General features: G+C 42.4%; 1 protein-coding gene across 3 annotated transcripts in view; it reads left to right on the plus strand.

The window, feature by feature from the left end:
- map7b (microtubule-associated protein 7b) overlaps window positions 1–25,733 on the plus strand; it is a 71,403-nt gene that overhangs the window by 43,312 nt on the left and 2,358 nt on the right. Inside the window, exons 4-17 of one of the 3 annotated variants that reach the window (XM_060937620.1) lie at window positions 2,741–2,904; window positions 7,596–7,710; window positions 11,741–11,851; window positions 13,656–13,757; window positions 15,367–15,483; window positions 16,258–16,430; window positions 20,795–20,937; window positions 21,954–22,246; window positions 22,341–22,497; window positions 22,586–22,757; window positions 22,859–22,963; window positions 23,049–23,090; window positions 23,175–23,235; window positions 24,398–24,530. In XM_060937620.1, coding sequence (XP_060793603.1) covers window positions 2,741–2,904; window positions 7,596–7,710; window positions 11,741–11,851; window positions 13,656–13,757; window positions 15,367–15,483; window positions 16,258–16,430; window positions 20,795–20,937; window positions 21,954–22,246; window positions 22,341–22,497; window positions 22,586–22,757; window positions 22,859–22,963; window positions 23,049–23,090; window positions 23,175–23,235; window positions 24,398–24,530 — 1,888 coding nt within the window. The remainder of the gene's footprint in view (window positions 1–2,740; window positions 2,905–7,595; window positions 7,711–11,740; window positions 11,852–13,655; window positions 13,758–15,366; window positions 15,484–16,257; window positions 16,431–20,794; window positions 20,938–21,953; window positions 22,247–22,340; window positions 22,498–22,585; window positions 22,758–22,858; window positions 22,964–23,048; window positions 23,091–23,174; window positions 23,236–24,397; window positions 24,531–25,733) is intronic. The other 2 variants (XM_060937621.1, XM_060937622.1) reach the window with 2 other exon arrangements.

The following is a 25,733-nucleotide window of genomic DNA, read 5'->3' on the forward strand; positions in this document are numbered from 1 at the left end:
CATTCCATTCAATGAGAAGAGTGAAAACCTCTCCCACTGCCAACTCTTAATCCCATCAGGTCAAGTCACAATGGGTAAGGTCATGTTTTTCACACATTCCAACACAGTTCTAAAACTGCTTTTTACAACATCATCTTCATTTATCTGGTATTGGACTTTATTTTGGTATTTGACTCGATTCAGTGTGTCTTGAAATTAACTCTTGTACTATTTTACTCAGTTCAAAGCCACAACCAACTCTGTTACACAATTACTCTGTCATTTTACTCCCACTCCAAATTTTACACACTAAACTCAAAATAGAGCAAAATTAACTAATTTGAGGAAAATACTTTTAACTCTGGAAAAATTGCTCAGTCATTTGTCCTGTGTATGAACTACAGCACACACACATCAACCGATCTGCTCATAATAAATAGAAGAAATATTTCCACTTACTCGAGTTGATCTTTGGCTGGATCGAGTCGAAGTAAAAAAGGCATTGCTCATCGTCAGTGGCGCAGTTCTCAAGATTGAATTGAACCGCTGTCCTGAATCATCTGAAGCACATAAAATCCGTGTGCCATCTCGCAACAAGTTTTACCTCCAAACAACCTAAACTATGTCTGACAGATTTTATCCTGTTTACAGTGGGCGTTCCCACCGCGAAAGAGAAACCAATCGAAACCGAAAGAGTGAAAGTGATTATCATGCCGTTACCATGTGAATAGTCTTTTATGAATGCGTAAGTGGGCGCTCAGCGTTCCAGTGTGACTGAGTAAGGTAATAAGTTCATCTAATTTAGGTCATTTAAAAACTATAATATTATTTGGCAGTGGGCACATAGGAAAGTATAAAGTTTGTCAATGTTTATCATGCTTGTATGATGATAAACTTGTGAAGATATTTATCTAAATACACAACCTACTTGTTCTAAACCTGTCGAGCTTCGCCAGTGAAGCTCCTAACTCCAAAGGGTTAAAAAAATAATAATAGTGCACCCCTTTGTAATAGTCACTGTACAGCATGTGCTTCTGTGCAAGTGTATGTGGTTATGCCTATTATTTAGAATGGTCATTTCCCCATCCCCACCCATTTTTCGCCCTAATTTGGTTGTGGCCGATTCCCGATCTAAGCCTGTCACATAACAGCTGCCAAACAGGCTAGCATGTGCGTCAAGTCACCTGCAACACATCAAGTCAGAGAACCTTCTTTTAGACCTGCTGTGTCAAAGGGCAGAATAGCACGTTCAGAGGAAACCGCTGTCTGCCCTCTTCTGCATACATGAGCTCACAGACGCTTGTTATAGGCTAGTGTCTCTGACAGTCGAGAGAGAGCGTATGAAATTTTGCTTTCTTGGACTCCTGGTGATGGACAGCTGTGGCATCATAGGGACTCGAACTCACAGATGATGGGATAATAAGCTCCATGTACTTGCTGCTGCTTACAGGCTCCATTTTGTTTTGTTTTTTTGCAAACCTTTGAAACTTCAAGCAACAGTAGGCATTAGGCTAGTATCTCACTGGGCTGCGACAGATTGCGACAAATTGTGAATGTCCTTCGTGAGAGAGTTTCAAAAGTGTCTTGAAACATTCGCGGGGCTTCGCAATTTCCTCGCATGAGTCGCAAAGTGTCGCTCCTTCGTCGCTGAAATTTTGAACATGTTCAAAAACTTTGTGCGGCAAAATTTCTCTCAAAATAGCCGCAAATGCGTCGCTGGTGTCGCAAAGCTGTCGCGAACCCTTCTCAAGTCGGTTTCCGTGAGGCTTCGTCTACTTCCTTGCCTGCCGAGGGAAAGCCGGTCTGCGACAGACTGCGACTAGCTGGAGGCACGACAATTGCGGTAAAATATGCGAATATCAATTCAGTGTGATTCCAAGTGAAGATTTGCATATTTTATCGCAATTGTTGCCTCCAACTAGTCGCAGGCTGTCGCAGCCCAGTGAGATACTGGCTTTAGGCATGTTGTTTATGGTTGCAAGTGAATAAAAGCTCTTGCTGTTATTTTCCAGGTTCGGGTCGTTAATTTCTTAAACAAAAATGGACAGTTCATGAATAAGCCTCTAAAATAGCATGTTGTGCAAATTCTCTCACTGCTCATCCATCCTCTACCTTGGATATAAAACCTTCTCAGTTGCTTAGATGAGAAACTTTGCTTCGATGCCAAGAATCTTTTTTTTTTTTTTTTCCCCACCTCCCATTTCACAGCCAGTAAAATCACTGGTTGGAGGATTAAGGACGTGTTCATCCTGAAATCAAAGCACTTGCTCTTGTTCCCCCGACCCCACCCAAAATTTCCATTCCAGATTATTCTTGGAGTGTGTCTTCTTTTGCGTGTGTGAGATCCTTGAGTGTAGTTAATGTGCCAAAAAGATCTCGCTGCACAAAGAAGATTGAAGTCTTTTTAAAATCACTGATTAAACTGCAAGCAAAACAGTCTTTCTGCATGATTCGGTGAAGGTGGCAGGTTGCTGTGGCGAGGTTTAGTCATTATGTAAACTTTTGGTGGCCTGGTTTCCATGGCACCCACAAAGAGTTATGTAAAGGCTCTGAGTCATGAAATGAAAGGTTAAGCCTGATGGATTTGGTTAATTTGTTTAGTTTTTAGTAACTATGTCAAAGTAGGCGGTGAAATTTTGAATGATTGCCGGACAGCAGCTTTGAGGTAGTGCTGAGTTTGTGTGTGCTATAAATAACCACATCCTAAGACTTGTTGAATCTGTCCACTTGCTGACTTTAGGCTTTATTTGTGTGTGTGTAGCTGTGCGAGAGGCTCAGTTATTGGAGCGTGAGGAGCGAGCGAGGCTGTACTACGAGAAACATCTAGAGGACAGAAAGAGGCGTCTGGAGGAGCAAAGGCTAAAGGAGGAGAAGAGGCGTGCAGCCGTGGAGGAGAAACGACGACAGAAACTAGAGGAGGAGAAGGTGATGGCTGCATCATCACCAAAAAAAACCCCCCAAAACACTTCTTACGTTTTAGTGTCATTACATATTTATCAAAATGTACACAATATTTACAAAATATCTGCCTATTATATTTACCAAAATCTTGACAAGAATATTAGCATATTTATTTTTACAAAATACCATAATGTACAGTACACGGAGGATATTACAGGATGGTGTGAAGATATGAAGTTTATCTTCATGTTAATCTTGAAGATAAAATTTACATCTCCGCACCACCGTATAATGTTCTTTATATTATATGGACACATTCACAAAAAAAAAAAACACAAATTGATCAAAAGAATTTTAATTTTGAACCGGTTCACCATTTTGACAACGCACATCCAGTCAACGGGAAAACACCGGGAGTGATGTCATCCGAGTGAAATATCGGGAAATGTTATACATACAGTACAGGACGCTTTCTCGATGGAATAAAAACGTGTTCTATTCCCTTCTCATGAGTTCCAGTCATTTGGTTTGATAGCATGCAGTATTGTTAGCATATCGCTTATCCTAGATGTATTACATCACTCTACGCAATGGAGAATGAGTGTTGGATATGGTTTACGATGTTGCATGTTGTCAAGACCAACGTGACTTCACACATCGGAGCTGACGCATGAAGTCATCACACATCAGCTCCGTCAGAATCTCATTGAGATTCAATATGAGTTTTTCCACTGCGCATGCGCAGAACCATTTCTTTGTTCCGCCGGCAGCGCCCACAGTAAACTGTTGCAGTGAATTGAAAATGCCATAAGATGTGTATTACACGTAAAACTTCTGCGCTAGCGAGCAACTGAGACAATTTGTAAACAAACATGGCTGCCAGGTTTGTTCCATCAAAATATCTCATATCTCATCTCATTATCTCTAGCCGCTTTATCCTGTTCTACAGGGTCGCAGGCAAGCTGGAGCCTATCCCAGCTGACTACGGGCGAAAGGCGGGGTACACCCTGGACAAGTCGCCAGGTCATCACAGGGCCGACACATAGACACAGACAACCATTCACACTCACATTCACACCTACGGTCAATTTAGAGTCACCAGTTAACCTAACCTGCATGTCTTTGGACTGTGGGGGAAACTGGAGCACCCGGAGGAAACCCACGCAGACACGGGGAGAACATGCAAACTCCGCACAGAAAGGCCCTCGCCGGCCCCGGGGCTCGAACCCAGACCTTCTTGCTGTGAGGTGACCGCGCTAACCACTACACCACCGTGCCACCATCAAAATGTGTATAATTATTATAATAATAATAATAATAATATTGGCTGGCTTTTTTTGTGGACTATCAGAGATATTCCACTCAACTAGCATGATACTGAACTCATCTTCAACTCGTTCAGTTTCATGTTAATTAAATAGAATATATCTGATGGATCACTCAACGTCAGCTGATGTTGTTATTTAAATATGTCACTCGGATCCGCGATATATTTCGTATGAAAAATGCGAGTTTTTCAACACGGTAAGATAAACTTCATATCTTCAAGCTGGTGTGTGATTTTTTTTTTTTCCTCCTCTTTTCATTATATAGACACATTCACAAACAAAAAGTACCCAAATTTATCAAAAACAATCCATCGATTTCCTCACGAGTGAAGGTATTGGAAAATGTTACTCAATGTCCCGGACGTAGTTCGGATGAAAAACATGAGTGGCGTATTTCCCTGTAAAACCCTCGTGTCCATATAATACAAAACAGTACAATATATGCAACTGTATCCCAATCTACAAAAGTATATTTGCATATGTATTTAATTCTACACATGCAGTATATTTGCAAATCTATCAAAATCTACAGAATATTAAAATTTTTACCAAAGTCTTTGCAGTGATATTTGAAAATCAAGTGTTTTACATTTTTGGGGAAAAGAAAATAAACAGGTAGGGGGATTATTATTATTATTATTATTATTATTATTATTATTATTGTATTAGATAGAACTTTATTGATCTCTTTGGGCGGGTTCCCTCAGGGAAATTAAAAATTCCAGCAGCATCATTACAGGATAAACAGAGAATAGAAAATAGAGAAAACTTCTAGATAAATTAAGTATTTACATATACGAATATAAAAAAAAAAGTGTCATTATTATTATTATTGTCATCAGTAGTACCGGGAGAAATTTATTTATTGATTTTAATTTTTTTTTATTTAATTTTTTTGGCGGGGGGGGGTTTAAACTAAATGTGTCGATATAATAGAAAATTCACAGTACTGCAAGGACCATGAGTGTTTTGTATACAGACTGTGTGACAAACGTGACATTTCAGCATGTGGCACAGAAACACAGCCAAGCCTGAGGTGACTGAGGACACTTTCTAACTCAGACGCATGGATCCCTCTTTTACCCTTTCCTATTCATTAAAAAAAAAAAAAACTCATTTGAACGCCGCACTTGTGTAAAAGAAAATGTGCCATTTCAGCATTCCACTCTTCTGCTCATTGTAATCATGCAGTAATTATTATTATTATTATTTTTTTGTAATTTCCAGAGAAAAGTGATTTTGCCCAATCAGCATTTTAATACAGCAAGAGCCATCCAAAAAGTTTCATGTCTGCAGAAAAGTACCCACTCTGGAGCAGGAAATGAATTGTTCCTGAAGCTGTGGGTTAGAAACTAAAATCAGTTCCTAAAATATAAATCTTGAAATATGTTCCGTGATGAAAACGTGCCTGAAGTACACACTGCAGCACACTGTTTGATAGTTTACGTCATGAATTTTAGTTTCTTCAAAATAGTTATTTCAATTCTGATTCTTGCAACACATTTAAAAAAAGTTGATAGTAAAGCATTTACCACTTTATAATGTTGCCATTCCTTCTCACAACACTAAAAAGATGTTTAGGGACTGAAGACACCAAGTGATGAAGTGTTTCAAGTGTTATTTTCTCTCATTCTTTCTGCAAACAGATCTTAATGTGTGCAACAGTACGAGGTCGTCGTTGTCCTATTTTTCCTTTCAAAACTCTCCACACATTCTCTATTGGGGACAGAAGGGACAGGCACCCTCTTCTTCCGCAGCCATGCCTTTGTAATGTGTGCAGAATGTGGTTCTGTATTGTCTTGTTGAAATTTCCCTGAGAAAGATGTCGTCTTGAAGGCAGCATATGTTGCTCCAGAATCTCAGTGTACTTTTCTGCATGAATGCTGCCGTCACAGAAGTGTAAGTTACCTTTGCTAAGGGCGCTGACACAACCTCATACCATGACACACCCTGGCTTTTGGACTTGTTCCTAGTAGCAGTCTGGATGGTCCTTTTCATCTTTGGTCTGGAGCACACAGCGTCCATTTCTTAAAAAAAAAAGACCTGGAATACTGATTCGTCTGACCACAATACACATTTCCACTGTGTGATGGTCCATCCCAGATGCCTCCAAGCCTGGAGAAATCGATGGCACTTCTGCACACAGTTAACATAAGGCTTCCTTTTTGCATAGTAAAGTTTTAACTGGCATTAACTCTGTATTTTAGTGCTTGATAAAGGTTTGCCAAAGTAATCCCGAGCCCATGTGGTTATATCGGCTACAGATGAATGGCGGTTCTTGATGTAGTGCCGTCTGAGGGATCGGAAATCGCAGATGTTCAGATTAGGCTTGCGCCCTTGCCCTTCATGCACATTCATTGAATCTTTTAATGATTGATATGCACTGTAAAGGGTGAAACATCCAAATCCCTTCAAATCTTTCTTTGAGGAACATTGTTTTTTAAATATTTCAGTAATTTTTTTTTTTTTAAACAAACTGGAGATCCTCAGCCCATCTTTGCTCCTCAAAGACTAGGCCTTTCTGGGATACTGATTTTGGAGCAAATCATGATTACGCTCACCTGTTGACATCACCTGTTTCAAACCACATCATTATTTAATTGTTTTACCTCATTACTATTCGTAAATTGCTCTCGTCTCCAACTTTTTTGGAATGTGTTGCAGGCCTGAAATGCAGGAATGGATGTATATTAACAAGGGAAATGAAGTTGATCAGACAAAACATGAAATATCTTGGGTTCATTCTGTCTGCAATGAGATACAAGTCAAAGTAAATTTAGAAACCACTACTTTAAAAAAAAATGTTCTTTAAAGGAACAGTCCACCGTACTTCCATAATGAAATGTTGTTCTCTGAATTGAGACGAGCTGCTCCGTACCTCTCTGAGCTTTGTGCGACCTCCCAGTCAGTCAGACGCGCTGTTACTCCTGTTAGCAATGTAAGGTATCAATGCGCTGCCGAAGCGCACAGAAGGTGTTAGAAGGCCTGTCATTATAGTGCGGACTTTCCATAGCATAGAAAATCGCTACGTTTCAATTTGTGTAACTGAACTTTGTTTCATGTCACTGGTCATATAAACCTATGTAAACAGGAAAAACGCGGAAGAGTTTGGTCGCATCTAACTACAGCCCCAAAAATACCATTGGCCATGCTGAGCCTAGCTACATTGCTAACAGAAGTAACAGCGCGTCTGACTGACTTGGAGGTTGCACAAAGCTCGGAGAGGTACGGATCAGTTCGTCTCAATTCAGAGAAGAACATATTTCATTATGGAAGTACGGTGGACTGTTCCTTTAAATGAAGGGTGCAATTTATTCTGAAGGCAACATATAGTATGTGTGTAAACTGAGTTTGACGTGTGTGTCTGTGTTCGTTCGTTTGTTCCAGGCTCGATGTGAGGCTGTGGTGAGAAGGACTCTGGAAAAGAGTCAGCGAGCCAGACCAAAGCAGAACCGCTGGAGCTGGGGAGGAAACCTATCCTCCAACACCTCGCACAACAGTGGTAAACGCACGGCAACAAACACCGGCACGACACTTCATGTGTGCAAAACATAAAACACTACTGTATGAAGATAAAAGCCTAAAAATGTGGTGCTTAAAACGGCTGCTGTCCTGCTGGGCTTATATGATTCTGTGCTCTAGGAGTGTGAAATGTTTGTGTGTGCATAAACCCATCTGATTTGTTCTGTGTCCATCTCTGCTCACACACACTTGCTGACTCAGGGCCCTGCTTCGATTGCCACTCCCTATTGTTTCTGTTATTTTTCCTCTCTCTCTCTCTCTCTCTCTCTCTCTCTGTCTCTCTCTCTCTCTGTGTGTCCAACTTTTTGTTTCTTTCTCATGCTGTCTCTCTCCTATCTCTCTCTCACACACACACACACACACACACACACACACACACACACACAGTGCCCTCCACAATTATTGGCACCCCTTGTAAAGATCAGTTTAAAAAAAAAAGGTTGGGAGAGAACATCCAGCTTTGGTGAAGTTGCTTCATCTCACACTTAAAAAATGAGAAAAATCCAACCTTGGATTGAAATAAATTTATTCAGAGAAAAACAGATCCCTCAAGTAATAATTACTTTCAACAAAAACACGTGCCACTATTATTGGCACTCCTGCATACTTTGTACACCCTACCTTTGCCAATAAAACGGCATCGAGTGTCTCCTATAACATCTTATAAGGTTGGAGATACAGAGCAGGGCATCTGAGACTGTTCCTCTTCACACAGTCTTTCCAGACCATCCAAGGTCCTCGGCCCTGTCTTGTGCTCTCTCCAGTTTGACTCACCCCACAGGTTTTCAATGGGGTTGAGGTCAGGGGACTGAGATGGCCAGGGCAGAAGCTTCATTCTGTGCTCAGTGAACCATTTTTGTGTTGATTTGGACAGATGCTTCAGATCATTGTCCTGCTGGAAGATCCAATGAACCCAGTTTTAGTTTCCTGACAGAGGAGCCAGATTTTGATTTAAAATGTCGTGGTGTTTCATGGAGTCCATGATGCCATGGACCCTAACAAGGTTTCCAGGGCCTTTGGATGGAAAATGGCCCCAAAACATCACAGAACTTCCACCATATTTTACAGTTGGGATCGAGTTCTTTTCATTACAGCCATCTTTCTTTTTACACCAAACCCACCTTGAGTGTTTATTGCCAAAAAGCTCCTTTTTTGTTATATCAGACCAGAGAACACGGTTCTAGTCAAAGTTGTAGTAGCGTTTCGCAAACTTCAGGTGCTTACGTTTGTGGTTATCTGACAGAAAAGGCTCCTCCCCCTTCCCTGGTAAACCTTCCAAATAATCTGTTGGCATGGAGATGGAGTCTGATGGTTGTTTTGGAGACTTGGAAACCCAAAGATTTTAGGTTTTCTTGTAATTCACCAACAGTGATCCTTGGAGAATATTTTATTTATTTATTTATTTATTTATTTATTTGCCTCACTTACCCTCCTCACTGTACTTGGGGGCAAAATAAACTTGGGTCCTCTTCCAGGCGAGTTTCTGACATTTCCAGTTGGTGTCACTTTTTTTTTAATTGCCCTAACTGCAGAAATGAACATTTTCAGGTGAGTAGCTATTTTTTTTTTTATAACATTCCCTGACTTATGAAGGCCAACATACTTCTCCCTCATTTGGTTTGTGTGTTCTCTTATCTTTCCCATGTTGATGGGTGACTAAGGGAATGTGGCCTCTGTGTCACCTCATATTTGTTCCCCAGCTAATCAGGAAATCATGAATTACAGTTTGAAAGTTCCTACACACTCCAGTCAACTCAAACACGTACAGTTCAAATTAGAAACATGCTTCAGTTATATTGTGTTCATGATCGTTTCGAGGGGTGCTAATAATAGTGGCACATGCATTTTGTCGAAAATTATTATTTATTGATGAGGGACTTGTTTGTCTCTGATTAATTTTTCAATTAAAGGTTAGACTTTTTTTTCCCCATCTTTTCAGATGAAGCTATTTCTCCAAAAGGTGCCCCCCCCCAACCCTTTTTACTGATTTTTACAAGGGGTGCCAGTAATCATGGAGGGGTGGGTGTGTTTGTGTTTTTTCATATTATAACTATAAAAAATCGCATCACTCTCTCTCAGGATTTGATGACTCTGCTTCTCTCCGCTTCATTATGGACCTGACTGGACTGGAGCGTGGTGGTGTTTTCAGTCCGGCGCGTCAGCAATGCTTGCACACACAATGTGAATATGACTCAGAGTAGAGCAGCGCACTAGCCATTCTGACTAGCTAGAATTGACGATGCATGTAGTGTAGCTCATGAATGTCACTAGTAAAATGGTGAAGAGGATTGTGTAGCATTAGTGTTTTGCCATAGTTTTAGTTGTGTGTCTTGCAGTAAATGCTAATCATGATGAGATGTATGCAAAACCATCTGAAGCGACTGTAGACTGGGGAATGAGTCTAAGGTTTTGTTCCAAATCCAACTTTCATGGGAGGCACTGAAAAGTGTGCGTATTTGAAGTAGGCAGTTTAAACAAGTCACATTTTCTATATTCAAACTCCAGTCATAGAGTTGTTAATACTGTAGGTGCATGTAGTCATCATAAGTAGTAGCTGCAGCTACATAGCAGTGGTGTAGTCTAGTCTGAAAGTGTTTCCTCCTGTAATCAGTCCCCATACCATTAACTAGCTAATCCTAGTTTCACGTAACTGACTTTGACTAGGGAGCATTACTAAGCTCTCTGTTAATTTAAGGTGCTTGGTGTTCTTTCCCAACAGCCTCATTTGCATGTAATTCTATGGGAAGCTGCTGCTGCCGCCACCATTTTTATTTATTTATTTATTTTTATTTTTGGTTGCAGTGGCGTTCCAAAATAGGTGTTAAGTTTAGCTTTTCAGAAAAGCACCAAGTGATCTGTGTGGTTTTTTTTATTTTATTTTATTATTATTTTTTTTTTAATTATTATTATTTTTTAACCTCCTGATTAATCAGTTCACATGTTGGGGAGAAACAAGTGAGAAAAACAAACGTGCTTGTAAAAGATTCGTCTTGTTAATAAGAATCGAATTAAATATATTTCATTCCCAATACTCTAACTATTTTTGAGCCGTTCTCCAATATATGAAGTGATGTCCCACTTTAACTGCGCCTACGTACAGAAATAGAACCGGCGAGTGGCCTAGTGGTTAGTGTGTCCGCCTCTCAATCAGGAGATCGCGAGTTCGACTCACGGTCGGGTCATACCAAAGACCATCGTAAAAATGGTACCTACTGCCATCTGGCAAGGCATGCTGCAATACAGATGAGAGTGGGGAGTCAAACTCTCGCGGTTACCAGAGGACTAGCCCCCCACTGTAACCCTAGCTATGTAATAGGCGAGAGGCCAAGGGCTACGGAAACTGAGATCGGCACCGCCCTACGCGCCACTTGGCGTGGGAAGGACTTTGGCTTTGACATACAGAAATATCTTGATTTCCTGCCTCCAAAGTTATTGAAGCTACCGCTCATTGGCAATTACACCAGTCTTCATTTAATCTGCATTACTGAAGAAATAATAATAATCTAGGTTGCACATTAGGTAGGTTAGTTAAGTTAGTTAGCTGCTGCTAGCTAGGACTAAGAATACTTGGGCTAAATTTCTGCATGAGCATATCCAAAAAAATTTGCAATTTGTAAAAAAAAAAAAAACCTAACCAAAAAAAAAAAAATGAAGCAATCAAAACGCTTCAGTAAGCTTCATATGAAAGTGACCCATAAATGTCTCCCATATCTCCTGCACCTTGCTTTTACCTGGGCTTAGTAGGAATACACGAGGAACTAGTGAGAAGTCGTCGGAATATGCAAACAGCCTGGTGGTGATATGGTGTATATTTGTCTGACCTTGACTCCACCACTGAAACATGCTGTAGAAAGTTTTACTGCTCTCTGTCCTTCTCTCACGCCGTCTTTTCAGTCCGCATTCTCTCTGCACTTGATTAATCCTGTCTGTTCACCTGGTCAGTGTTTCTGTACTGAGCTCTCTTGTCCTTCTGTTTGTGTCTCATGCCGTTTGTGTGCTTTTGTTTGTAGATGCTGACAGAAGGTCAGTTTCCACCATGAATCTATCCAAGCACACAGACCCAGTCATAAACAAACGTCTGTCTTCATCTTCTGCCACACTGTTAAACTCATCAGACCGAGGTAAACGCACACAAACAAACATACAAACACTCGTCCATTCCTGTTCTTAGCTAAGCACTCATTCAGACCTTCTGTCCTGGGCATCTCCTCCCCCTTCTTGTTTATATAATACAGTTGACTTACACTATATTCTATACACTAGGGCTGTGCAATATAACCAAAACTTCATATCCCAATATTATAACATTTCATATCTGGATAGCAATCCATATCATGATATAAATCTGGTATATAATGTATAACCCTTTTGTAAGTGCATATTTTGATAATTTTGTTGATAACTGTGATAAAATTGTTAGAATTAGCTCTCCAGCACTTAAAAAAAAAAAAAAAAAGGCTAGTCACCGAAACCAAAATGTTTTGATTGGAAAAAAATAACTCCTCATGTGAGTCCTTATTTCACACATGCATCCTGGTCTTAATGATGATATTCATTTCTTAGTAAACAATTTGTTTACCTGTAATTCAGCTGGGAGAAAAAAAGTCAACCGTCATTCCAGTTAAGAGCGACGGCTGCAACCCAAATAAACCATCCAAATGATGAAAAATATTGAAGTGAAGAGTAGTTTGTGACACAAGAAAACAAATGATGGTGCGTGATATGAAATGTAAACGTTTTTCTATCGTTACACATATTGCACAGCCTTACTATACACTGTTGCTCAAATAACCCTTGTACTTTTTTTGTTGTGTTACGACCTGGAACTGAAATGGATTTAATTAGGATTTGTTAGAGAATATACCCTAACCAAGAGCATCATGCAGACCAAGGAGCGATCAAAACAAAGTTCTGGAAAACTGTCAGTTTGGTTGTAAAGAAAATCAGGGTCTTTTTTTTTTTTTTTTTTAAACTTAAAGGAGACCATCAAAAGGCAGGGACTGAATAAGAAAATCACGAGTTACAGAGGAGTGGAGTATAAGGGTAGTATCTCACTGGGCTGCAACAGCTTGCGACAAATTGCGAGCGTCATTCGCGACAGAGTTTCAAAAGTGTCTTGAAACATTCGCAGGGCTTCTCAATTTCCTCGCATGAGTCGCAAAGTGTCGCTCCTTCGTTGCTGAAATTTTGAACGTGTTCAAAAAATTCGTGCGACAAAATTTCTCTCAAAATAGCCGCAAATGCGTCGCTGGTGTCGCAAAGCCGTCGCGAACCCTTCTCAAGTCAGTTTCCGTGAGGCTTTGTTTACTTCCCTGCCTGCTGAGGGAAAGCCGGGCTGCAACAGCCTGCGACTAGTTGGAGACACAACAATTGCGGTAAAATAAGTGAATATCAATTCAGTGTGATTCCAAGTGAAAATTGTCGCTAATTCGCACATTTTATCGCAATTGTTGTGTCTCCAACTAGTCGCAGGCTGTCGCAGCCCAGTGAGATACTGGCTTAACTCTGAAGGCACTGGAGAGGTCCACAGCACAAATGTGTGAATCTGTTTAAAGGGCAACCGCAATTCAGATACTCCTCCAAGCTGGGCACGAATAAGGCCAAAAGTCATGTTTGATACTTAACTGTATGAAAAAGGATATTTGGTCTAATTAGAGCACAATTGAATATTCTGGCCCAACAGTGAAGCATGATGGCGGAAGCATCATGTTGATGCTTTTCATCAGCAGGGGCTGGGAAACTGGTCAGGGATGAGGGCAGGGTAAAATCAGCTCACACTGTCCATACAAGATCTGTTTTTATATGTAGAATGTCAGTTGATCTTATGTAGTGTTTAAACGTTGCTTACATTTGTGTCAGTCTCCGTCCAACAAATAATACATGTTTAATACGTGTACGGTTTTCATTTTATGCTGCTGGTCCAAGGCTTACAGAAGCAGACGTCCCTCTCCTCCTCTTGCTTAGTAAATAAAGTTTCATCGAAAGCTCGAGCATCCAGAGAGAAGATCCTTCAGGACAAACCTGCAGGTGGATTTAGTACAAGACAAGGATTTATATCCCCACCCCCAGCAGGAAACACATTCACTGTATACTGCTACCTGGAATATGGCATATTTTTAAAATAAGTCAAAGAGTAACTTTGAATGGAACTGTACTCCAGTGCAGACTGAAATAAGCCACTAGACTTGAAATTGTTCTGTAATAGATGAACATGATCCCTGCTCCTCAGCCCAGGTCGTGTTTCAGTGAATGTGTGTGAGGAGTTACTCCGGGGCAAACTGGCATGTTTTTGAGGGCTGGTTTTGGGTGTTGAATGTTTGTGAGGAGTCTTCCCCCAAACTTCCCCCATTCTCCTTGTTATATCATCTGTAACTTTACTTCCTGTCTTTTCCAGCTTTTGGCCCAAGAGCAAGCTGTTGCAATATTTCAATCAAAGTGCATTAAATGAGCAGTTTGTAATTAGTTTCGAGCCATTGTGAAGGATGCCTTTAACAAACTCCACCCCCTCTATTAAAACCACACTTGGTTCATTATGGCCCTTTTCCACTACCCTTTTTCAGCTCACTTCAGCTCACTTCAGCCCGACACGGCTCGCGTTTCGACTATCTCTGAGCAGCTCGCTTCAGCCCTGCTTAGCACCCAAAACTCGCATCGTTTTGGAGTGGGGCTGAAGCGAACCAAACCGAGCTGAGTGGGGCTAGGGGCGTGAGCAGACACTCCCCTGTGCACTGATTGGTGAGGAGGAGTGTCCTCACATGCCCACACACGCCCCGCGAGCACGCTGGGATCTGTAAACACTGTAAACCTGGAAGAAGAAGAATTACGAATTACGAGAATTTCTGAAGCCTTATGCGCCTCGCCTCATCTGTACGCTCTTGCCAGTATCTGTTGGCGTTGTCGGTGACAACAAGCCACAGCACCAAGACCAGCAACACTAACGACTCCATGTCCTCCATGTTTATTGTTTACTATCCGGGTCGTGAGACTACCGCTTAAAAGATCACTGATGTCACTGTTTGCGCCGCCTAACGACATCATGTGACGTCCACCCACTTTCGCTAACTCCACCCAATGTGTCCACCCACTTCCAGCCAGCACGGTTCAGCGCGGTTGTAGTCGAAATGCAACTCCAACAGCCCCGCTCAGCTCGACTCAGCACGGCATGGCTCAGCCCAACTCAGCCGGGTTTGTAGTGGAAAAGCGGCATAAGTTGTCTTGGGGAAGAGATAATTTCTGAGCCAGAAAAGAGCAGCCTGAATTGAAGTGCAGCATTGTGAGTTACCTAGAACACTGCTAACTTTGTGAAATGATGTGATTATTGAAGACCTCGAGACACTTTTACAAACTTTGTCTTTAAGTGTAAACTTACAGACTGCCTCTTTAAGTGCATTCAGCTGAGCAGTGCATGTATTCCGACTGCATGTAATGACTTCAGTAGTATGGATTACTATGGGGGTGGAAATGGGGCTTCTACTGTATATGCATGCACTGTCACTCTTCTGTGCTGTTATGGCTTTGGCTCTTTCTCATATTTTCAGCTTACCAAATGCTCCTTTAACCAGGATTGGTGAACAATGATATAAACTAAAAATAACTCTTAAGGGGTGTGTGTGTGTGTGTGTGTGTTTGTTTTCAGGTCTGCGTCGTATGCCTCTAACCCAATGGGAGAACAATGTAGTCAGCCGCTTACAGACACCAACACACTCGTACCTGGCTAGAAGTCGAAGTGCTGTATCTCTGTCTGGAGATGCAGGTAAAGCAGTACACACACACACACATAATCTACTCTTTTTTACTTGAATTGAATCTATAATTTTGTTGGAAACTGAATTTTATCATTTTCCTCAATGAAGCTGTTAAGCCCAGACATTTAGGATTTGTGTGTGTGAGAGAGAGAGAGAGAATTGGATGTTGGAGAATAGAGCACTGTTTGGCTGCCTTTCCCTTTTCTCTCTGAAACAAAATGGCTCTTTCAGGGTTTTTCTCTCTCCTTAAACTGTTACCAGGGTTACTGTTGGCTTGCTTTTACAGTGTCTGTGTGTGTGTGCGCGCGCGTGCTGGTTCATTTAAATCTTGTGTACATAGGCTGCATGTGGGAGTACACATTAAATTCTTATGCTACTTTTATTCCTTTTGTTATCTTTGGGGTCTCTCTCTCTCTCTCTCTCTCTCTCTGGTCTATTCTATTCTGATCTTTAACAACTGATGCAAAACAAAGCTGCTAACACATAGAACATGATCATCACTGAGTTCTGTTTCAGGAGGAACAGGAGTTGCTAGGCCACACCCACATTTCTGAACACAATACTTTCAGGTCCTCCCCTCAGGGATGATCGTAATCATTGCGTGACCTTTGATTGCTTTGTAGATGCTGACGCACGCTTTCCCTTTCTTCTTTTCCTTCCTCTTTCTTTTTCATCTTACACTCATATTTCCTAACCCCCTCCACTCATCCCTTACCTCCCTGCTTAATAAACTCGTACTCCACACGGCCTGCTCGGCTACTTAACCTTTGACCCTGGTTCAGTGACCCGCGTTTGTCCTCGCTCAGCCTCCTGTCACCAAACGAGCTCACTGTCCTTCAAGGCTCTGCAGTCACGCAGTGCCGAGCGCCCAATCAGAGCCGGGCTCAGCCTGGAGCGAGCCGTCAGACCTGGCCTGGACAGCAACCTATGCAAGAAGGCATCCCAGAACATGCTGGTAAGAAGATGCACGAGAGGGCTGGGGGGGAATTCAGATATATGAAGGGGGGAACCCTCGAAGACCCTTAAAGAGTACAGTACTTTAACTTTCACAGTGTTCACTTGGAATTGGACTCTTTAAAGTGGTAGAACAGCTGTTGCGTTAAATAGCTGTAGCGTTTATGATTACTGATACTTTGCCACAGCGATGCAGCAAACACATGAAAACTACGCTTTGGTTCTTTTTCATCTAAGACTCTGAGGAAAATCCAGTTCACTGAAGGGGAAAGGCACATTTGCACTTAGGTTTTTTTTTTTTTTAAACAGCAACTTGACCTAGATGCCTCTTTTCCCTTTAGAGAATTGAATTTTCCACCAAGGTAACACAGATAAAGTAAATTTGACCTTTTGAAATGAAAGTAAAAGGCTTTGAGCCTTGTAAGCCTGTAGAAAACACAATGGCGAGTTTTTTTTTTTTGCGTTTCTGTACTGACACGTCTTTCAGTAATAAAAGTGTAGGTTAAATTGTGCTCTGCATCATCATTTAAAGGAGCTGTGCCAAATGACAAATCGCCATTTTTATCCCCCACTGGCCGAAAGGCCTGAAATGGGATTATGTCATGGCAATTTCTGTCCGTCCCAGGAAGGGTGCTCACCTTCTGAAATCAACTCCTCTCACAGTTTTTGGAGGAATTTCACGAAACTTGGCAGGATTCTTTTTTTTTTTTAAGTGTCGGTAATACACATTGTAATTTCATTCAGTTGGGTCACATTTTACCAGAGTTACAACCTTTGATTAACAAAATTATAATTTGACAATTTCATGAGTATGTTTTCCTTCTGACATCAACTCCTCTCAGAATTTTTGGAGGAATTTCACAAAACTTGGCAAAAGGCCTTGTAATATGTCGGTACTACGCATATTGTTTTGTTCAATTCGGTCGTATTTTACCAGAGTTGTGGCCCTTGGTTAACAACCTTGTACTTTCACAATTTCATGAAGGTGTGCTTGCCTTCTGACATCAACTCTTCTCACAATTTTTGGACGAGTTTCTCGAAGCTTAGCAAAAGGCCTTGTTATATGACAGTAATACGCATATTACGAATTAATTTCGTTTGTGAAAATTGTACCAGAGTTTTGATCCTTGATTAAATAACTTCATGAGGGTGTACCGGTACGTTCTTCTGAAATCAGCTCCTCTCACAATTTGGAGGAATTTCACCAAACTTGGCAAAAGACTTTGTTATATGACCGTTATACACACACATTGAAATTTTGTTTAATTTGGGCAAATTTTACCAGAGTCATGCCCTTGATTATTAACAAACTTGTACTTTGGCAATTTCATCAAGGTGTGCTTGCTTTCTGAAATCAACTTCCCCCAGTTTTTATTATCCCCCACTGGCCGAAAGGCCCGAAGGAGGATTATGTCGTGGCAATGTCCGTCAGTCCATCCTGGGAAGAGTACTCACCTTCTGAAATCAACTCCTCTCACAGTTTTTGGAGGAATTTCATGAAACTTGGCAGGATTCTTTATTATATGTCAGTAATACGTATACTGCAGTTTCGTTCAATTCGGTTGCATTTTACCAGAGTTATAGCAGAGTTGCCAGCAGGGGGATAATGTGTTCTCCAAGCACTCTTGTTCATGCTAACGATATACCAAAAATGATCCGCAACAATTTGGCAGCATCCTAAGCCACAGATATTAAATTGTAATGTGAAATTGACGATATAGAAGTATCTATATTTTTAAAATTATTTCGATCAATCTATTCCGTTTCTCATATGGACCCTTTGTAATGGACTCAAACTGACCTCAGCCATCTCGCAGGCAGTAGTGAAGGAAAGAAAAGATGAGGCATATTTTGTTCAAAGCTTCCAAGTATGGCGCGTAGATGAAAGGAAAAAGTTCAAGATGAGTTTTGAAGGGGTCATGAACAGTGAATCTGTGCAGCAAAGTCTCCACAGAGAGCTAACAGGTAGCAGTCATGTGCTTTCAAAACAAAATCAAATAATTGTATTCTGGGAAGGATGAGCCAGCCCCTTAATATTTTATTTCAGTATGTATTATATACACCATGGATTATTGTCCCCTCTCATATCTTAAGGTTTTTGTTATTTTATTCTCTCTGTTAGATGTTAGACCTCTTAGTGTATTATACTGTCAAGTATGATCAGGCCAATATGTTGTATCCTATGTCGTGAGAATATACAGTGTAATTCAAGATAAGCGATTCACAATTCAGTCCTGTTTAGTTTTGTGTAAAGAATAGAATGAGGACTTTGTAAAAAATATCCCATAAATATAAAATTATTATACGACATGCCTTTTTTTTTTTCTTTCTCTCTCTCTGGGAAAAACCTTTCACAGTTATGTGGTACAAACACATGACATTAATGGGTGGCATGGTGGTGTAAGTGGTTAGCACTGTCACCTCACAACAAGAAGGTTCTGGGTTCGAGCCCAGCAGCCGGCGAGGGCCTTTCTGTGTGGAGTTTGCATGTTCTCTCCGTGTCTGCGTGGGTTTCCCCCACAGTTCAAAGACCTGCGGTTAGGTTAATATGGGACGGCCTTGGGCTGAGGTGCCCTTGAGCGAGGCACCGAACTCCCAACTGCTCCCCGGGTGCTGTTAGCATGGCTGCCCACTGCTCTGGGTGTGTGTGTGCTCACTGCTTCAGATGGGTTAAATGCAGAGAGGAATTTCACAAGCGTGTGATGAATAAAGTTGTTCTGCGACATGCCTTTTTTTTTCTCTCTCTGGGAAAAACTTTCACAGTTATGTGGTACAAACACATGGCATTAATGTGTGCTGCTAATGTAGCAGTATAAAAAAAAATTTGATTCATAAAAATTAGTGTTGTCAAGCGATTAAAATATTTAATCGTGATTAATGTCGCGACTGTCATAGTTAACTCGCGATTAATCGCAATTTAATCGCACATGTTTGTCACATGAAAAACCATTGTAATTCTTTTATCAGCATAAAAAAGTGAATGGGCTTGCTCACCGTTCGAACTACGGGGGTACACGGGGGATCCGAGATCCCCTGAAACAGACATGAGATCCCTTGAAAACATGATTTGGGAAATGCTGGGGGGTCTCTAAAATATTGGCAAAATGATGTTTATTGACATAGCAATCGTGTGTCATGGGAAGCATTTGCATATCCAAAGTGAGCGCGCGATGGAGATCCGTGCTCTGAGACAAGCGCAAGCACCCCCCCCCCCCCAAGGGAAAAAAGGGACCCCCCCGAAAATATCGGCATAGTTCGAACACTGGTTGTACCAATGTTTGTTTGGTTTTTTTTTATTGCAGAGCATAACACGTCTTGTCACAGCCACTGCAAAGTGGGGCTGGAGCCGCCGATGGGAAAACGAAGCTCAAGCCGAGCACCGTGGCTCTTCGGGGGAGGGCAGAGGACTCTGGCTGTGCGGGGCGTGGCATCATGTCACAGAGCGTTAATCTCGCGATAAAAAAATTATCGCCGTTAAAATTGAGTCAAGTTAACACGTTAATAACGCGACATTTTTGACAGCACTAATAAAAATGCAAATCCGGTAAACTGCATTTCATGTTATTTAAAAAGGTAAAGGACCATTTGGTGTCTTTGTTGTGTACAAGCTCTTGGATTAGAGTTTAAGCTCCACAGGAAGTACACCAGCTTGATTGGTCTTGTTTGACCTGATGGTATCACATGTGTACACACACACACACACACACACACACACACACCAGCCTTTGGATGTGTGCAGTTTGCCAGGGGCTTACAGTATTAAGGACTTATGTCTGAGACCCAAAGCCACTGACGTGCATCAGACTAATTCAGTTTGTTACACAGGCGTCGGTGCCGAGCCACTTGTTACTCCAAGTCTTATCATTTCTTCCCACACATGCACGTTATTCTAAGGAACTGGATCAGAATAGGACTGAATCGTTTTTCTCTACAGAAAATCATCCATTATGAAATGTTCACTTTTTTTTTTTTTTTAATAAAAACACCAGCTCAAGGTTATAAACTTTGTCCACCGAGAAAGGAAAAGATTGTGTTGAATAAATGTGTACATTGCCACTACATCATTTATTTGTAGCTTTTTGGTCTCAATAGTGCCATCTGCTGGACACAAGCATCAACGTGTTGAAGGTTAAAATACAAAAGATCTGTAATGCCAAATTAAGTTCCTCCCACATACACGAGCACTTCCTATTGCATCTACTCATCATTATTAACACTCATTAGTCATTATTATTGCTGGTCATCTTTGAGTGATGTATCCAAGCCCAATGCTAGCAGTGGAACAGTAATGGTTATGAGAGAGGTTCAAGATTCTTCTTTTCTTAAGGTTTTCCTTATGTGTTTTTTTTCCTTCTTTTTTTTAAGGTTGATAGGAAGGATAAGGATTATGTACGCAAGTCCTGGAGTAATCTATCCTGTCCTGTGCCACCTCTGAACCTCACCATCACCAAGAGAGCACCCTCTCCTGGCAGCCAGCGCATTAAAGTCAGCCAGCCGTCATCTGCCAGGTACGGACACTTGACCATTTATGAACTTTTTTTAGTAAAGTTTTCTCGGCAAATGTTTTCATAGTTGATGCAGAAGTTTAAAAAAAAAAATCCTGCCACATGTGCAAAAGTTTCAGTTACACTGATTTTCTTTGTACTCACATGTACATGTTTATGCCAGTCAGCTATCTGTAGTCACAGTGCAGCTGGTTTACTTTTAGTGACTCCCACAAAATTCCATAAAAGACAAACCTCCCAGAGAGCTGAAAATGGCAAACACCGCGAGTGCTAAATCTTCAAGTAAATCTTTGTAATACAGTGCATCAGCTACCACAGGCGCACAATAACGCCGCCTCCTTTTATAGGGTGCCTAATTGTATGGCTAATGGATTTGTTTTAGACTGCTTTCTTTCAAATATCGAATACTAAACCATGGACTTTCACCAAATTTTCAGTGTTTGTGCATCTCATCTCATCATCTCTAGCCGCTTTATCCTTCTACAGGGTCGCAGGCAAGCTGGAGCCTATCCCAGCTGACTACGGGCGAAAGGCGGGGTACACCCTGGACAAGTCGCCAGGTCATCACAGGGCTGACACATAGACACAGACAACCATTCACACTCACATTCACACCTACGCTCAATTTAGAGTCACCAGTTAACCTAACCTGCATGTCTTTGGACTGTGGGGGAAACCGGAGCACCCGGAGGAAACCCACGCGGACACGGGGAGAACATGCAAACTCCACACAGAAAGGCCCTCGCCGGCCCTGGGGCTCGAACCCAGGACCTTCTTGCTGTGAGGCGACAGCGCTAACCACTACACCACCATGCCGCCGTGTTTGTGCATGTGATTGAAATAAATAAGAGATTTTAAAGTTGACGGTGTAAATAAAATTACATAACTCATTATAGTTAGACGAATTGAAGCTGCGCAATCAGGGTTTATATTTATATAGTGAGTAAATTTATACAAACTTACTGGATTTTCTCTTTTCTTCTTTATTCCTTCTCACTGATTTCTTGCTGTGACATTAGGAGTTCCACAAAAAAACCTCCGAAGTCTCCTGTGTCCAAAAAATCCAGGTCTCCTGTTCCTCCTCCTCCATCTTCCATGCCCTTATCTCCTAGCAACCCTTCCCTGTTACCTGGTAACCTACGACCGAGCCGGGTGACAACAGAGCGTCTGAGAGATGAGGAGAACCTAACGGAGGAAGAGAAGGCCAAAAGAGAAGAGGCAGAGGGCAGCAGAGAAGAGGATGAGGAGGCAGGGCAAGAGAAGAGGGAGCAAAGTGAAAGTCCTGCTAAAGCAGCAGCTGAAATCTCCACACGTAAAGCAGAGTCCAGTGGTTCCAGCTACTGCTAATGTCCTATATACACACGAGCATGGTGTAGATCATTCTGAACATTTCCCATTTGTCTCAGGTGTAGAGAGGGTGGTGAGTCCACCAGCGGTCAGACCCAGCGCTGGAACCACAGACCCAGAGGAGGCATCACGGCTGCTGGCTGAGAAACGACGGCAGGCCAGAGAGCAGAGGGAGAGAGAGGAAGAGGAGAAGAGGCAGCAGGAGGAGGCAGAGAGGTTTGTATCCACTGATTATAGTGCTTTATTATAATTGCTTAATGAAGCATAGGCGCTCTAGGAGTTTTTAACGTGCATTGATGAACAGGCGCCACAGAGAGGAGATGGCACGGAGGATGGCTGAGGAGAGAGTGAAAAGAGAAGAGGAGGCCCAGCGTCTGGCTGAAGAGAAGAAACGCAAGGAGGAAGAAGAGAGACGCTTGGAAGAGGAGAGACTGCAAAGAGAGCAAGAAGAAGAAGCAGAGCGCCTGCAGAGACAGGTCACACACGTACACGTTTATAATAATAAAGGCCACCCAGGTGAATGCGTCATGCATGCATATTGCACACACACAACTCTAACACAAGGGTGTGTGTACAGAAAGAGGGAGAGGAGGTTCGTCAGCGTGAAGAGGCAGAGCGTTTGCGTCAGGAGAGAGAGAAACACTTCCAGAAAGAGGAGGCTGAGAGACTTGAGAGGAAAAAGGTACCTTTTTCTCTTTTTATTGGGGGGGTGTGTGTGTGTGTGTGAATGTGGTCATCAGTGACTGAAACACACTTCACTTCCGTAGCGTCTCGAGGAGATCATGAAACGCACACGCCGTTCAGATCAGGTACTGTAACTAACACACACACACACGCACACCCCTCTTGTATAAAATGATGTTTTAATGATCTGTGTGCGATGCGTTTATTAGAAAAGCTCTGGTCAGAGTCCAAGGAACGGGGACGAGAGTCAGCAGAACTCTCAGGACACAGGTAAGACCCAGTTCATGTGCGTTTCTACTTTTGCACCCAACTTGAGCCAGCTTTGTTTCATTCAGAACAGGATTATGAAGCTTTGGAAAGGTTGGTAAAATGGTGGAATGCAGAGAAGAGGCAGTTTGGTAACAGGTCCCCCCCCCCCAAACAGGTCACCCCACTGTGCAGCATTTGTAATGGTGTGAAAGAGATGTTTTCACATACTATGTCCTGTTTCCTGCTACACACAGGATGGACAGCTAAGAACCTCCTACTATGTTTTTTTTTAAGCATGAGCTGTTCTTTCTTTCTGATCTTCTCTCTCTCTCTCACATTCAAAAACAGTTTTATTGGAATGAATTGCGGTTAAGAAATGTTGCCAATGTATCTCTCTCTCACTCACTGTCTTTGACTTCCTCTTCTGACTTCTCTCTCTCTCTCACACACACTGACTCTCTCGCTTCTTGGACTTTTTCTCTCACTGTCTTTGACGTCCTCTTCTGACTTCTGTCTGTCTCACTCTCTCACTGACTCTCTCTTCTTGGACTATCTCTCTCACTGTCTTTGACGTCCTCTTCTGACTTCTCTCTCTCTCTCTCTCTCTCTCTCTCACTGACACTCTCTTCTTGGACTTTCTCTCTCACTGTCTTTGATGTCCACTTCTGTCTCTCTCACTGACTCTCTCTTCTTGGACTATCTCTCTCACTGTCTTTGACGTCCTCTTCCGACTTCTGTCTCTCTCACTGACACTCTCTTCTTGGACTTTCTCTCTCACTGTCTTTGATGTCCTCTTCTGACTTCTGTCTGTCTCTCTCTCTCACTGACTCTCTTCTTGGACTTTCTCTCTCACTGTCTTTGATGTCCTCTTCTGACACTCTCTCTCTCTCTCTCTCTCTCTCTCTCTCTCTCTCTCTCTCTCTCTCTCTGTACCTGTCTCTTCTGATTCCCTCTGTCTCTCTTTCACATTTGAATTATACGTAGAGCATCTGCACTGTTATTTATTTACACAAATATGTTTAGATTCTGTTCTTCTGTCTCAATGTGTGACAGTTCTGCACATAATGACAAACTGCTGATCTTTAGTATTCCCCCTGTGTGCATTATATCCTGATATTTCTGTACCTGGATTCTCTCTCTCTCTCTCTCTCTCTCTCTCTCTCTCTCTCTCTCTCTCTCTCAGTGAATGTCGTCCCTGGTATCCCCTCAATCACTGTATCTGCTCCACAAATCCCTCACACCATACAGCACAGTGACCGCAACGGGCACACAAACCCTGACCTCATTTTGCACACACTGCCCCCTGTTGGACACGAGTAAGTACTGCACCTACAGTTCCACTTCACTCCTCAGGTCAGTAGAGTTAGAAAAGCCCTTTTTACACAGGCATTCCATAATATTGGCATAAAGGAGGCACCTCAATATTCTGGCTTTAGTGATTTACACTGAACCAAATAAAGCTGGCATGAATCCGGGCCAGTGTATTTTTACAGTGTGAGCCGGTGTTCCACAACCAGAGGCTTGACGTGTCACAATAGATAGTCGGTGTCTAGGGTGACGCATGTACGCATTGGAAATATAAATATCCCGAGAATAGTGGCATTGCTTTAAAATAAATGGTGGGTGAGCAGAGTGCTGAGGTGCTTTAGTTAGCCGTGCGCATTTATTCCAAAGAAAGAAAGCACAACTTTATTCATCACACACTTGTGAAATTTCCTCTCTGCATTTAACCCATCTGAAGCAGTGAACACACACATGCACAATGAGCAAACACACATACCCAGAGCAGTGGGCAGCCATGCTAACAGCAGCCGGGGAGCAGTTGGGAGTTAGGTGCTTCGCTCAAGGGCACCTCAGCCCAAGGCCGTCCCATATTAACCTAACCACAGGTCTTTGGACTGTGGGGGAAACCCACGCAGACACGGAGAGAACATGCAAACTCCACACAGAAAGGCCCTCGCCGGCTGCCGTGGCCGGTGAGGGCCTTTCTGTGTGGAGTTTGCATGTTCTCCCCGTGTCCGCGTGGGTTTCCTCCGGGTGCTCCGGTTTCCCCCACAGTCCAAAGACATGCAGGTTAGGTTAACTGGTGACTCTAAAGTGGTGTTTACATTAGACCGTATCCGTCTCATTTTCGTCGCGGATGCACTGTCCGTTCACATTAAAACGCCGGGAAACGACTCCACAGGCGGAACAACTTGAATCCGCCAGGGCCCACGTATTCAATCCATTACGTATCTGATCTGGTGCTGTGTAAACATTGAGGAACGAGGATACGCTGTGCTGAGCTCTAGCTAACATCATCATTGGACAACGTCACTGTGACATCCACCTTCCTGATTCGCTGGCGTTGGTCATGCCACGTTGGTCATGTGACGCGACTGCTGAAAAACGGCGCGGACTTTCACTTCCTGCTATTTGTCCCGACTCACTGCTCGTGCGCTTCACTCGCGCGCTCTGTGAGCTGCCCAGGGCCGGAGTGCGCACCCTCCAGAAGGCACTCGCTGTTCAGGGCGGAGTGA

Source organism: Neoarius graeffei, chromosome 13, assembly GCF_027579695.1.
Source record: "Neoarius graeffei isolate fNeoGra1 chromosome 13, fNeoGra1.pri, whole genome shotgun sequence".
In the NCBI taxonomy this organism is placed as follows: Eukaryota; Metazoa; Chordata; class Actinopteri; order Siluriformes; family Ariidae; genus Neoarius; species Neoarius graeffei.